At 45.4% G+C, this 14,288-nt stretch overlaps 1 protein-coding gene across 2 annotated transcripts in view; it reads right to left on the reverse strand.

Annotated features, from left to right (window-relative positions):
• Positions 1-14,288, reverse strand: part of peli1b (pellino E3 ubiquitin protein ligase 1b) — a 29,601-nt gene that overhangs the window by 10,912 nt on the left and 4,401 nt on the right. For both annotated transcript variants that reach the window (XM_076050795.1, XM_076050796.1), the window contains exon 2: positions 1,996-2,287. In XM_076050795.1, the coding sequence (XP_075906910.1) occupies positions 1,996-2,078 (83 nt within the window). In that variant the 5' untranslated portion in view covers positions 2,079-2,287. The remainder of the gene's footprint in view (positions 1-1,995; positions 2,288-14,288) is intronic.

Raw genomic sequence — 14,288 nt, forward strand, 5'->3', positions numbered from 1 at the left:
TGGACCAGAGTCAAAAGAAGCAGTCGAGCAGTTTCCTCTGCTGGAGGAAAAAGTTGTGATGAGATTCCCGACGCTGCTCCCGACTCGGTGATCTCATCCGCACTGTTCCAGAGGAAGCTTTCCACTGGCCCGGGGTTGTATATGTCTGCAAAGCGCTGAAGCAGCGTTTGTTTTTTTGTATTCCATGTCATGCTATGACATGCTACGTAGGTTATACACTACCAGTCAGAAGTTTGGACACAACCGATGAATTTAATGTCTTTTCTTTCATTCGTCATGACTATTGACATTGCAGTCTCTCACTGAAGGTGTCAAAACTACATAAGAACACACATGGAATTATGCAAGAAACAATAAAAGTGTAAAATAACTCAAACAGGTTTCATATTTAAATTCTTCAAAATAAACCTTTCATTAAAAGCACATTCATTATTTACCGTGCAAGGTTCAAATTCTTCAGGCAAGTTTCACTTCCTCCTTGAAACAAGACCTTCTAAAGATGTTGTGTTTTTATTCATTATGCCCCTATTATGAAATTCTATATGTTTTTCGTGTACTCGCTGTACAAGTGTTGCGTAAGCAGTGCTTCATTTCCCTTTCGTGTCTGGAACAAAATTACCTGCTCAGGCCTGATGATCATTTCAGTCCCTATGAAGAGTTCATAAAGTGGATTTTTAAAAAAAAAATACTAATAAATTACTTTTATTCAGGTTTAAAGCTGTGTTTGTTGTTCTGTTTTTTGGACATTTTTACATTATTATTATTATTAGTACTATTATTATTATTATTATTATTATTATTATTATTATTATTATTATTATTAGTAGTAGTAGTAGTAGTAGTCGTAACAGTAGTAGTAGTAGTGGTAGTGTTGCTGCGTTATGCTGCAATGAGTGGAACATTTTGTGGTTTAACCAGAGAATTTACACATCCTGGTCACATTTTCAATCAAGCGCTCAAGTTCTTAACTGGTTCAACAGTCACAGCAGGCGTCGGGCAGCGGAGCCCAGCGGTGCCCAGCGAGCTGCGACGGCGGAAACTGTGACCAAAACAAACGCGCGCAGGGCAAGCAGTGACTCACAGAGTCGACAAGTGACTCCAGGAGTCAAAGCAGGTCACGGCGCACAGCGACGCCAACAAGGGCAGCAGAGGCACCGCGAGGGAGACTTTGATCAGCACTCACACGCGTGTTTCTGACCCACTTCAACCCTCTGAGTCAAATATTTACCCCTTTGAGCTCCACATGAGGGGAAATGTCCTCCTTTAGGAGCTAAATTTAGCAACCAATCATTTATTGCTAACGTGTTGAAGAAGAGTAAAAAAAAAAAAAAAAAGACACAAAATACACACAATGAATTGCTTTTTTTTTTTTTTTTTTTTTTTTTAAATCATCTTCCCTTCAGGTTAGTCTTCACAATTTGAGATTTAAAATTGCCATTCAAAGCAATTTGTCTCCTCAATATCCCAGTAATTTTCCCCCCTTCACTACGGATGCTTTCGAAACTTTCCGTGAGCTTGTCGGTTCACGGTGATTTATGTTTGAATTCCAACCATTTGAAACAGAACTCGGGGGCGTATTGAGTCACAACTTGCAGATAGAACCCATAATATTTCCACCTGGACAGCCTGAGATGTGAAGAATGTCTCTATTGTCGTTATTAAGCTACCATGAGTAGCTTCAAATGCAATCGCAGTTATTATTAGTTGTCAATACTTAAAATTAGGTTAGTTTCACTAGCTGTGTGTCCATTACCCCTAGAATTGCGCAAAAACCGAAATATTGCAATAAAAAAAATGGTAATGTAAACACCTAAACCTTTTTTACGCTCTCATGAGGTGGTTTTTCAGATGTAATCCAATTAAGAGGTACATCGCAAAAGTGTCATGGAAACACTTCTCGCATTTAAAAATATAACAACCATTCTTGACAGCAAACAAAGGTAAAAGCAGCTTTGTTGAGAGATGCAGGGCCGGGATGTGTGAGCGGTGTCTTACCCCAGCACAATGAGCTCCCCGTACTTGACTGGCACTTTGGTGGAGGAGGTGGTGGAGATGGTTTCCTGCTCCGGCGAGTACATCAGGCTCAGCAGGACGAGGCTCAGCGGCGGAGGTGGGGAGGGGGAGGCGGGGAGGGGCCAGATCAGACAGGGATGGAGAAGGGAGGAGGAGGAGGTGAATGAGGGAGCACAGGGGGGAGGGGGAGGAGGAGGAGAGGGGAAGGGTCAGCTGAGCCTCAGCTCTATCCTTTCATGCTTCATGTGCGTTTGGCTGCGGCACTCGTCCTGCCCTGCAGAGCAACAAGAGAGGAAGATGAGATGAAGATCGGACTGAGTCCAGAACCATTCCAGTCAGCCCGCCCGTCTGCTTCCAGAGCTCCACCTGGCTGTTCTTAGAGCTCCACCCTTTTTTATATTGTTTATAGTGTTGCAACAGAGTAGTTTCCTAATTTGGGATCAATAAAGTACATTTTGGAAAAATTATCAACAAATGTATTGATGCATTAATGGATTTTTTTTCAAGTCACAATGATCTGCTCGCTCCTTCATTGAGGCAGCACGTGTTAAAGCAGACTGTCGGGGATGGGCCCCTTTGTGACACCCGGTGTCACGATGCATCACGTGTTGGCTCCGCCCTCTAGACCGCCTGGTTTTTGTTTTTGTTTTTTCCTCGTGGAAGGTAAAACTAAGCATCTGTTTTAGCAGCAGGCTGAAAACAGAGGGCTCAACACGCTGCCTTCTGCAATGTTAACCCTGCACTGTAGGGTGAACTTCACTGGAGTCCGAGAAACACACGACAAATGACGGGAGAAAATGTCTGTAATGGGACCTTTAAAATCTGGACACGTGTTTAATAGCTGGGGATAAATCTTTAGAATGTAGGTCATGTTCCGACACAGATTGCTACTGTGTGACCTAAAAAGACCCCATATTTATTTTGTCCTGCTTAGGCGGAGATGCAAACGCAGCAGCAGCAGCAGCAGCAGCAGCGATGAGGCAAACATGTCGAGCGGTTGGTCAGCTGTTTAAATGTGAAGTGGCATAATTTGGTTCAGCGAGACGAGCCTTGTGATGACTTACGCAGCTGTAGAAACAGCAAATACACGGTCAACCTGAATTCACACACAAACACACATTTTCATTCTCTTTGCACTACTTTTTGTTGCTGTAATGATGCAAATTTCTCCAATGTGGGATTAATAAAGCCATTCTATTTCATTTTATTCTATTCTATTCTATTCTATTCCTTATGAGTGACTTGCAGTTACTGAGCAAGGTGGCTATCAGTGAACACTGAACCCATAGAAATGTTCTCACACAGCCTTTTTTGAAAAAAAAAACCCAGCAGGAAGTGAAAGTGAGGGGCAGACAGATGCAAAAAAAAGTCAAAAAACAAGGGCATGAGAAATGAGAGGGGAGCGACTTCCTGCTGGCATGGGCCACCGTCGATCGTCGCCACATTGTCCACATTTAGGATATAAATAAAGTTGAAATAAAGAGCAACGTCATCCACTTGACTGGCTGCTCTCATCCAGTAATAGCTCCCACTACGATTCCCAGAATACCCCAAACGGATTTAAAAAAAAAAAAAAAAAAATGCACTGGAGAAGCTGGAGTTGTGTGGATGCTGGGTGGGACGTGGTAACAAGAGGATGTACCCGATTCGAGTTCTTAGGAAAGAGTCGGTGAAGTGAAATTTACGCAACGTGCGACCTTTAAAGATTTTTATATGTATGTATTTCAATTATAAATTGTATTTTGTTTGTTGTTTTGTGACAAAAGATGCAAACAGCAATCAATACCAAGAGACTGAAACCAGAGCACCGCATTGATACACTTCCTGAGAGACTAATTATGCATCCATATCATTTCACACCAGCACCCATACCCCTCCCACCCCCGCTCCAGTCTCACACACTGGGAGGAAAGTCACACTTACATTTGTGCAGCCAAAGTGTTTCATTGTTTCGAGTGAAGAATAGAACCTTCCCTTTCGCACGGCGCCGCAATTACCGCAGAGCAAGGCGGCTGGGAACTAGGAACAAAAACTCCACTCACTCAGTCACCCACAAGCTGCGTTCCCATTACCCCTAGAATTGCACAAAACCTAAATATCGCAATAAAAAAACTGGTCATGGAAAGCGTCACACATCAGGAAGGGTGAAAAAAAAAAATCAAGAAAATCAAGTTTTGGGGCTTGAAAGGCGTCGACTGGTAGTGATGGAGAACAGTGAGTGTAACAAGAGTGTTGCAATTACTGTGTAATAAGTGCCTTACATTTTCTCTATAAATATGTATTTTTTAAAATTCTTTTTTTTTTTTAAGGGAAAAAAGGTAAACTGCCCACAAAGCCGCAACGCAATCAAAGCAGCTCTGTGACCCACCAGTTGACAATACGGACAAAAAAACTGGTGGCTTAATGTTTTTTTTTTTGTCATTTTTTCTTCCGCAGCAAGATAATTCCACACAACAACTTTACAGTTTGCAGATTAAAAATGGGGCTCCTTCAAATGAAAAACGCACATTTTACTTGAGTCATCATTCATCTAAAAAAAAAAAAAAAAAAACCCAGTGAGATGTAGTTTCAAAGCAGCTCCCCTCCATAACCACCACGTGAGCGGGCGCGTATATGTTTTATTGCATGCGTGCACACGCACTGAAACAAACAAAAAAAAAAGCCCTCTCTTGCCTCTGCAGTTCGGCTGCGTGACTCTGCTGGGTGTGGCGGATGGGCCGAGGCGCTGCCTAGCTACCGACGTACACAGTCCTACAACAATAGAGCCTGCGAGGAGCCTGCGAGGAGCCGGCGGGGGCCGGCGGGGAGCTGCGGGGGGCACTGGGCCGGGGTCAGCCCATTGTGACAGAGTGCTGCTGACAGCATGAACAGCCAGCTCACACTTCCAAGGAGCCCTCGTAAAAAGTTTTTACGGCGATGAGACAGCGGCCGACACCTGCCAATCGCAGCGCCTGCCAACAGAGCACAACACTTGGAAAACACAGCGGCAGAGGGGAACAGGATGAAGGAGGAGGACGAGAAAAACATGCACACGTGTTGTAGTGAACAGGAAAAGCGGGATAACAGCTGCACTTTTTTTTTTAACTTTTTTTTAATGGCTTTGCAAGTAAAAGCTGCAGCTCTGAGATGTCAAACCGTCCTAATGAGCAGCGGCGGGCGGTGAAAGAGTAACTTGGGGAAGAAAATGTTGGGACCTGGTCAAGAAATACATTTGTTACCGTGTGGCGGACGTGGATTTTTGTTTAATTAAAAGGTGTGAAAGAGGCTGCGCAAAGAAAGAGCTGTTTATCATGTTTGACACGTTTCATATCGAGAATATTTAGAACCCTGAGCCTAAAACTTGGAGTTTGCAATCACGTTTTACTTTATATAAAAAATAAATAAATAAATAAAAAACAATGGCTAAATTAAGAATGACCTGGAATTTTTGTGCAACCAATGGTCGATTCCAACAATTTTTACTCACAATTGCTCACTACTGGGTTATTTAGGATTGAAAAGGTCACTGAAAGCTCCAACTAGTTGTGCTTCTTCGCTTCTAGTTCAGCTATAACACATTTTCGAATGAGGCCGGCCGGATGCTGGGGGAGGTTGTGCTGAATCCACATCACGTCAGGATCCAGTCTTCTCACCAGGTGGGCCGGCTGCGTTCCACACCCAGGCCCTCGGTGAAGAAGGTCATCGGATGCCGATTATTACTGGTTCAAACGAGTTCAAAGTGCCTCTTTGCGACTTGTCGCTTTCTCACGTCCTTTAATGTCGTCTTGGTTTGTGCGTCTCGTTCGAGAGGCTCTCTCTCTCTCTCTCTCTCTCTTTCACTCGGCCTCTCTTGCGCTCTCTCTCATCTTTGAATCCCTTCTCGGAAAAAACTGGGCTCCTTTTCTTTTCAGCGGAAAAAGGAAGAAGACGAGACGGAAGAAGACGAGACTAAAGAGACGAAAAGGGTATTTTTTTTCAAGGGGGGTGTAAATGTGCAGACACGACGCATTTGTATCGTGAAACGCTGAGGCATCGGTGTTGCCGCTCACTTCAGAAGAGGGGGAGAGAGAGAGTGAGAGAGAGGGAGATAGAGAAAGGGGAGAGAGGGAGAGAGCGCTCGCTTTACGTAACGCCACTCGAGACAAATGGGCAACAAAAGAGTCGGGACGTTTCTAGAGAGCATTGAACGCAAGCAGGACAGAGGGAGGGACATCGCAATGCCCCCTGTTGGAGCTTCCTGGAAGTGGTCGAGCAGGTCGTTATCCTCGCCGCCGCCACCTGGGGGCACCGCTGAGAGAGAAGTCTGGCCTGCAACCAGAGGGTTGTTTTATCTTCAACCGTAGTGGTGGCTAATAAGATTGCTAAAAAAAAAAAAAAAAAAAAAGAATAGACAAACGAACACGACGTAGCGACCAATGAAGCCAACGTTAAATAAACCGATTCTTTGTTTTTGGTTGTTTCCCACGTTTCATTCGACCTCCAACTCTGAGCTAATTTTTGCAAGCTGCAGTTTACAGTCACATCTCGGAAGACCAAAAAAAAAAGCCCGTAAGTCACCAAAAATTGCCAACCTGGTTTTAATTTGGTCGGCGGAGGAACCATGATGACATGAAAGGAGATGATATTTTGGAGAGAGTCGGCGCCACCTACTGTGCTGCCAGTGATGAAAACAAAGTGGTTTCTGGTAGCGTCAGAAGCGAAGACTGGCTTTCCCACTCTCACCACCTCTCTCTCTTCTTTTGATGGCGGTGGTCAGATTCCGATTTTCAGTTTCTGTTCGACGCGTTCGAACCAACGAGTGACTAATACCAGGAGGGTGTCAGTTGTGTGCTCAGTGACACATTCAGTGCTATTATGTAACGCAATACCTACCAGGGCAAAACAAAGCAGACTTAAATAGGACGAGGAGCAAATTTAAAAAAAAAAAAAAAAAAAAAAAAAAAGGTCAAAAGTTCCGCACGTAGCCCACAAAGATTGCGTTGGCACGCAGACTCCATCACAGGGCTGAGAAAAAGAAGAATCTCATTTTACTCATCATCATTTTGAGCTCGTAAATCCTTTAAATTTCTTCTACTTAAAAAGGCGTTTTCCAGGAGTTACATCCTCCACGGACGTACCACAGAACACAACACATCTGATTCGTATGGCCATCTGAACAGACCCTGGGTCTGGAAGCACATCGCATAGAGTTGCAGGGCCGGGTCAGCGGCGGGGTATTGGTTCACACGGCGAAGATTAGACTCCAGGCTGGTCGGAAAATGATCCACGTCGGAGACGGGAGCCAGAGAACCTGATTCCCCGAGTTGCACTTTTCCCTTCTCTTGTTTACGCGATTTCATCGGTTTGACAGCGCACACCAAGACACGGCCCATGAGAGAAATTCTGAGAATTCAAACATGACAAAAGTCAATGTTCAGTTTATTCCAAGCACGGAAGACAGGGAGGCTGCATGAGGTGACGCGTCGGAGTATACCGGAGGTAAGACCTGGTCAAGGTGAGACCTGAGGAGACCTGAGGGGATCTAGTTTCAGGACAGTTTCAGTGGACAAAGACCAGAAGTCCAGTCAGAATCCCTCCACACGCCAAATAAACCACATTCATCCAGCTGAACCATAAACCCAGAACTCATGAACGTGAATCTCGCAGCTGACGCACCATTATAGAAAACTGACATGGCGTAAAATACGACCAGTGAAGCTCCAAACGCCAAGATTGCCACACTTAATCTGCCTTTAAGACGATGAAAACAGTAGAATGGTGCGAGACGAATGTACAGTATAATTCAAAATACATATTTATTGTGATGTCTTGAAGGAAAGCACACGGCAGAGATTCTCCGTTCAAAGGTCTTCACACTAACTCGCATGTCGATGAACACATGTGAAATCCCAATTCCCTGCCCACTCACTGGCAGCTCAGCCGTCTCAGGTTCACTGCTCCCCCAGGGGTGTGAACCAGAGTGTCTGAGTGTGTGTGTGTGTGTGTGTGTGTGGTCTGACTGTAACATCAAGATGGGTAGGAAACAGAGTGCATACCACAGTCACATGAGCCTGGAGACATATGGCTGAAGAGGAAGGAAGGAATAATCGGAAGAGAGGAGTTGGTGTGGGGGTGGGGTGGGAGAGGGGGGGGGGGGGCACAGCACGGCCGACGCCCAGCAGCCACATCCAGGTCAGAGGAGTCGAAAGGTGCTGCTTCTGTTTCTGCGGCACCACAAAATCTCATCAGCCCAGAAAAATACACAAATACATGAAAACACACACACACACATACACATACACACACACACACACACACACACAATTCTTTGGGGTTTCCAACAGATAAAACACACTCACACATTTAATGGTCTCAAAATGTTTCCGACCAAGAGGATCGATGAGTGCTGGAGGGAATTGAAGGGGGGGGGGGTCAAAGAGCATCACAAGAACCAATCAATCAACTCGTCTGCCAGGATGGTCGACTAGAATCCAGATCAAGAGTTCAGGATTCCCCGTTATTTTTTGAAAGTTTCACATTATAACAAGAAAATGATCACGCATTTCTGCATATTTTTATAAATTTTTTCTCCAGAAAGAACATTATTAAGTTTACTGACTCAAATTTTTTTTATCCGGTACTGACTCATCATCCTTCTATGGAGCTGGAGTCCATGCAGGCTCTGTTTCCGAAGCAGCGATTAGCCAACAACACCCATCCATTAGCCTAATACACACTCCGCTGCCAAGGAAGCTGAACTGGACAAGGCAGATTAAAATAATCCATGGTCGGGGAGCCTGGAGCCGAGCGGTCCGGTCAACCCGAGGAAGCAGCAGCAGCAGCAGCAGCAGCAGCAGAAACAGCAACAACACTGTGGCTCATCATCAGCTATAAACAGCCAGGTATGAAATATGTGTAGCGGGTCAGTCACAGGGCTGCAGCATTAGACACACGGTGAGGAATTTGAGCCCGACTGATGAGGACGGAGCTAAGAGCAGATACTCCTTCCAACCTCCCCGTCAGACCCCCAACCACCACCACCACCACCACCACCACCAATTCAATTCAATTCAATTCAATTCAATTCAATTCAATTCGATTCGAAGGAGAATAAATCCGCCCTTGGGTGGGATGAGAAGGTATTTCCCTTCATCCTCTACCTCGAAAAAGCTACAGACTGACTGGACCTCCCCGTCCGCCGCCAAACTCCAGCTGAGATTTAAATGAAGTCATCGCAACAAAACTGCCAGCAACAGACACCTTTGGACTCAGGTCCGGGGGCCCAGGACCCCATTCCCACCAGAGCCAGTGGCCTCACAGGAGGTATGGGAGTGGGGGAGGGGTCTCCTGGGAGGCCCTAATGGATTCCAATACATCTTCGGAGGCCCTAAAATTCATTAAATCGTAATTTAGAGCCAGTTTTTTTTAATGACTTCCAACAGCCACTAGAAAAAAAATGTAATTTCTTTACATAAAACTCATTGACTAATTCTAAACTAATTCTAAATAACTAAACTAATTATTTTTTCCACAATTGGATCAAAATCAAGTGTAAAAAAAAAATTAACTGTAAAAGGCTGAAAAGAAAACTTTGGCTGTTTGTTTCTCGGGCGTATTGTGCATTTGTGTCACCCAAAGACGACCAGTTTTCTCCGGCCCTGCCCTGCGGGGGTGGGGGTTGACTGGTGATGGTGGGAGGGGCCAGGCCGCTCCAGTTACAGCCTCATCAATGATTCAGTGGCCAGAACACAGGCCGGCAGACGCTCACGGACAACAAACACCCGCTAGATAGCTGGAGACGCAACATGACACAAATTCCTGCATGTATGTAAAGGCAGACACAAACACATATACAGTATGTATACTGCATATACATACATACACACACACTTCAACAATCTGATGCACGAGGCTGCGCTTGTGTAGGACTGTGAGCATGTAACGCACTCACACGCGCAGGGTCTTGATGCAACCGAATACACACAGATGCACACACATTGATAACTCAAACCAAGTGAGACTTTCAGATGTTTCCAAATTGCTTTTTACACAAAAGGAAATTGTTAAGTTTGAATCTTGGTGGGGTAGCAATGTTCTCCAACAAGAAAGAAAAGATGTTTTCCCCAACAAACAAACAGAAAAATGATTCTTTTGTTAGTGTCCACTGAAATTCATGCTTGTGTTTCTGCAAAACGAAGCAGAAAACCTGAAAAAACCAAAACGAAATGTTTCACGTTGGTTGACGTGGCCAAAAGTCCACACAAGTTAAGCCTGACTTTCCAAGTCCAGGACCAGCAGGAGCAGAAGAGTGAGTGAGTGTGTGTGTGTGTGTATGTGTGTGTATGTGGTGGACCTCTGTGTTGGTGTTCCAGTGTTTGGGAGTGGCGGAGCTGAGCTCCGTCTGCAGCCGTCCAGTCAAAGTTTCTCTGGTCATTGTTTGGCCGAGCAGCCCAGTGACATCATGGCTGCTGCGGTACACCGTGTGCTCGCTTACATGGACTACAAACAGGCGATTAAGAGGTAGTGGTGGAGGAGGGGAAGGAGGGGGAGGAGGAGGAAGAGGAGGAATAGGAGGAGGAGACGCAGATGGCCTCCCTCTGGATGGCTGCGTTTGCTCACTTTGGCCACTTTGCGTCTGTTTGGCCGTCGATGCCACTTAAAATCACAACCAAAGCTCTTTATGGACAATCAAACTAATGTCCAGAACCCTAAACTCCCCTCCAACACACACACACACACACACACACACACACACACTCGCTACCCACTCCCCCCGAGGCTGCCACCCACCAGATAACCACAATGACGAGTTTATCATCCATCAAGACTCCGAAATGGAAAATAAAAGAAAGGTTCAGGATGGATGGATGTTCTCATGGCCTTTTGACAAACAATGGTCTGCGATTAGAAATACAAAAATAGAAAGAAAATTCATCAGAAATTAGGGATGAGCAGCTCTGAGAGTTCTAAACAAAAAACCCAAACTGAGCTGACGTACGTTGTAACAGGCGCCAATCATCCAAAAGACTGAGCGAGCACAAAAAAAACATGTTTCATACTGCCGACTCAACAAAAAAAACTGCATCAACCAATCGGGATAAAAGGACAAGGACAAGGTCGGCGCCCACCTACTGGACATGGGCAGGCCTGCGTTCCCAGACACTCTACACCAGTAGTGGGCAAACTCTTTGACTGGTGGGCCCACAATGGGTTCTAAAATGTGACAGAGGGGTCCGGGGCAGCAGCAGATGGATGGAGTGTTTTGGTGACTCACCTCATAGGAGGAAAAAATATATCATGGGATGTGTAGAAAATATGTTGCTTTAATGTCAACTGAAAATGAACCAAGGCAAAGTTACAAGAAAATCATCAAAGCCCCATTTAGCTCTTTATTGAAATGAATCTTAAAACACTGGAAAAATGGATGAAATACAGCTATTCTATGACTTACTGACTATTAATGTCATTTCTTCAAGTTCGGTGGACCGGACTGAAAAGCGTAACTGGCCGCATATGGCCCCGGGGCCGTAGTTTGCCCATGCCTGCCCTATACAAATCTCCAATAATCACCCTCTCCTCTCAAGATGAGTCAGTCCTTCACCACCGTCCACCTCACCTTCTTCTCTCTCTCACACACACACACACACACACACACACACACACACACACACACACACACACACACACACACACACACACACACACACTCTCTCTCTCAGCGTCCTCTCCCAACCTTTCCACTCAACGTGTTTTCCCATGTTTCCGTTGGGAAACTTTGCGCCCTGAGTGCCGTGAACGTGCTGCTGCGTTTCTTCCTGTGATTCACCCGTAAAAAGGAGCTTTTAACTGAGGAGCTGACCTGAGGGCCCGTAGCTGCCGGCCACCTGCTTCTTCTGCTCCGTCCCGTCCAGCGGAGTGACTCAGACTGCTGCTGACTGCTGCTAACTAAACTTCACGCTACGGTGGCGAGTCGAACCGTCGACCTCTACACGCAACAAAACCTCGCTTCTCTCGATCTGGCGGGATGATTTTATGGAAAACAGAGCCGAAGATCAGCAGGGAATAAGAGAATCATTGTGCCTTTTTTTTTTTCTTTTCCTGTTTGAACACATTTACTTTGTTACATAATTGGAGAATGACAAACTCTGCCGGTGTGTTACATCACAGCCACCGCCTGCTGCTGCTGCTGCTGCCCGCGTGCCCATCAGCCAAAAAGCTTTTTTTAATAGCAACTCCTCCTGCCCTGCAACTCTCAACGTCCACCGCAGCGGCATGAGAACCTCCTCCAGCCGCACACACACACACACTTGACCATTTGTGGGAGAATGTGTGTGTGTGTGTGTGTGTGTGTGTGTGTGTGTGTGTGTGTGTGTGTGTGTGTGTGAACACACAAGTCCATTGGAGACTTAACGGTTGGAAAGTCAAGCAGGAAATGGCAATCAAGCAATGATGATGAGGGAGGCGTGGGCATTATTTAGGAGCTGCATGAATTATGAATGTGTGTTCACAAGTGCGTGTGTGTGTGTGTGTGTGTGTGTGTGTGTGTGTGTGCGCGTGATAAATTTGTATATGTGTGTAAATAACTTGTGTGAGTCTTATTAGTCGAATAACTTATTATTTCTTCTTTAGTTTACATACCTTAATTTTTAACACAACTTAACGTGATTTGACTTAACATGACTTAACTTGATTTGACTTGACATGATGGAACGTGACTTAAGCATCTAAGATTGCATGTTGTGTGCATTTGTAAGGCATGACACGCCTCTAAATAAAGAAAAACAGGTGGCTTGGACAGAAAGTGATGGTTTCAAGGGTGCAACGTTTACTGAAAAAAAAACAAAAAAAAAAACTATAGTTGTGCACTTGGCAATTTTCCCTTCCAACATGTGTCAGTCATTCATTCGTCTGTTGGCCCATTTCCACACGTTAAAAAGCAGGGGGTGTTTTTTTTTCCACCTCCTGGAACTACTAAAAACAAATAAACGGACGACCAAAAAAATAAAGGTTTCTATTCACAATTCAGCTGGTTTACCGTTAAAAGTGAGACATTTTCCAAACACGGCTCAAAATAGAAAATCCAGGTCAATGGCCACCAGGACGTGCCGGCAGTTGAACGCCCAACCAGTTCCTCTGACTGCTCAAAACATGCACAGAGGATGAATAAGATCATAGAGGGTGGAGGAGGTGGGGGGGGGGGGAGAGAGAAATCAGACGCTCCTCCTCCTGCGCAGGTGACTGCGGCGGCTGCGGTCACCTGACCAGGAGGAGACGCAGCCAAAAATAGAGCCCCCTTCGATGAATAAATGATAGTTTTCTCAGAATAGCAGGATGGACGGATGGATGGATGGACGGATGGATGGAAAAACTAAAAAACAAAATGAAGAGGAGCGACTCGTGCAGGGTGCGACTCCTGCTGCTGCCACGGCTTCTTCACCGACCATTAGACGCCTGCTGATGCAGATGATTTGAATTATTCACAGAATTCACGGGTCACTATCACTCCGCTGCACGCGTGTGCACTAGTGTGAGGTGGAGAGGAAGCAGACGCTGGGCGTAAGAGACACACACACACGCGCACACTCACACACAAACGAGTCTGACGAGGGTTTGACACAACTGTGAATTTTATTTTTGTGCCATGTCCGAATAGGACCCATCCTTTCGGGATTAGAAGACACCACAAAAACGGTATTAAATTATAACCTTCACTTCCTGTAAGATGATGCCACAACTCACCATAGGTTAACCCATAAATTAAATAAAATAAAAGAGCAACAGACTTAATGTCTCACCTAAATGTACTTTTTGTTCTCTTGGCCCCGACTCTCTGTAAGTATTCGGCAAGAGCGAATACCTTGTAATCGAAAAACCCTTTTAGCCTGTCTGCATCATTCAGCCACATCGAATCAACAGTTTTACTCCCATCAAACAACTTCTGACGCAACTCACAGTACAAAGGGCAATAAAACACAAAGTGCGTCTAACGCACACTATGGAAAAATGTTGGTGGTTCAACCCCCCCTGTTCCCCCAACACACACACACACTCTCTCACACTCACACTCACTCACACACACACACACACACACACACACACACACACCCTACTTCGCTACCTTGCAGGAACAAGACTGTAAAATCGTGCCCACTGTCTGACCCACTTTCCAGAACGTACGTAATCCCCCCCCCAATCACAAACCGGAGCCTGTTAACCAGCCGTGCCGGACAGGGAGGAAAATGTCAGGTCCTTCTCAAACACACACACACACACACACACACACACACACACACACACACACACACAGTTAGAGGTGG

The sequence above is a fragment of the Nelusetta ayraudi genome, unplaced genomic scaffold (genome assembly GCF_046127955.1).
Source record: "Nelusetta ayraudi isolate G7.1 ecotype Tasmania unplaced genomic scaffold, CSIRO-AGI_Nayr_v1 ptg000130l, whole genome shotgun sequence".
Taxonomy (NCBI): Eukaryota; Metazoa; Chordata; class Actinopteri; order Tetraodontiformes; family Monacanthidae; genus Nelusetta; species Nelusetta ayraudi.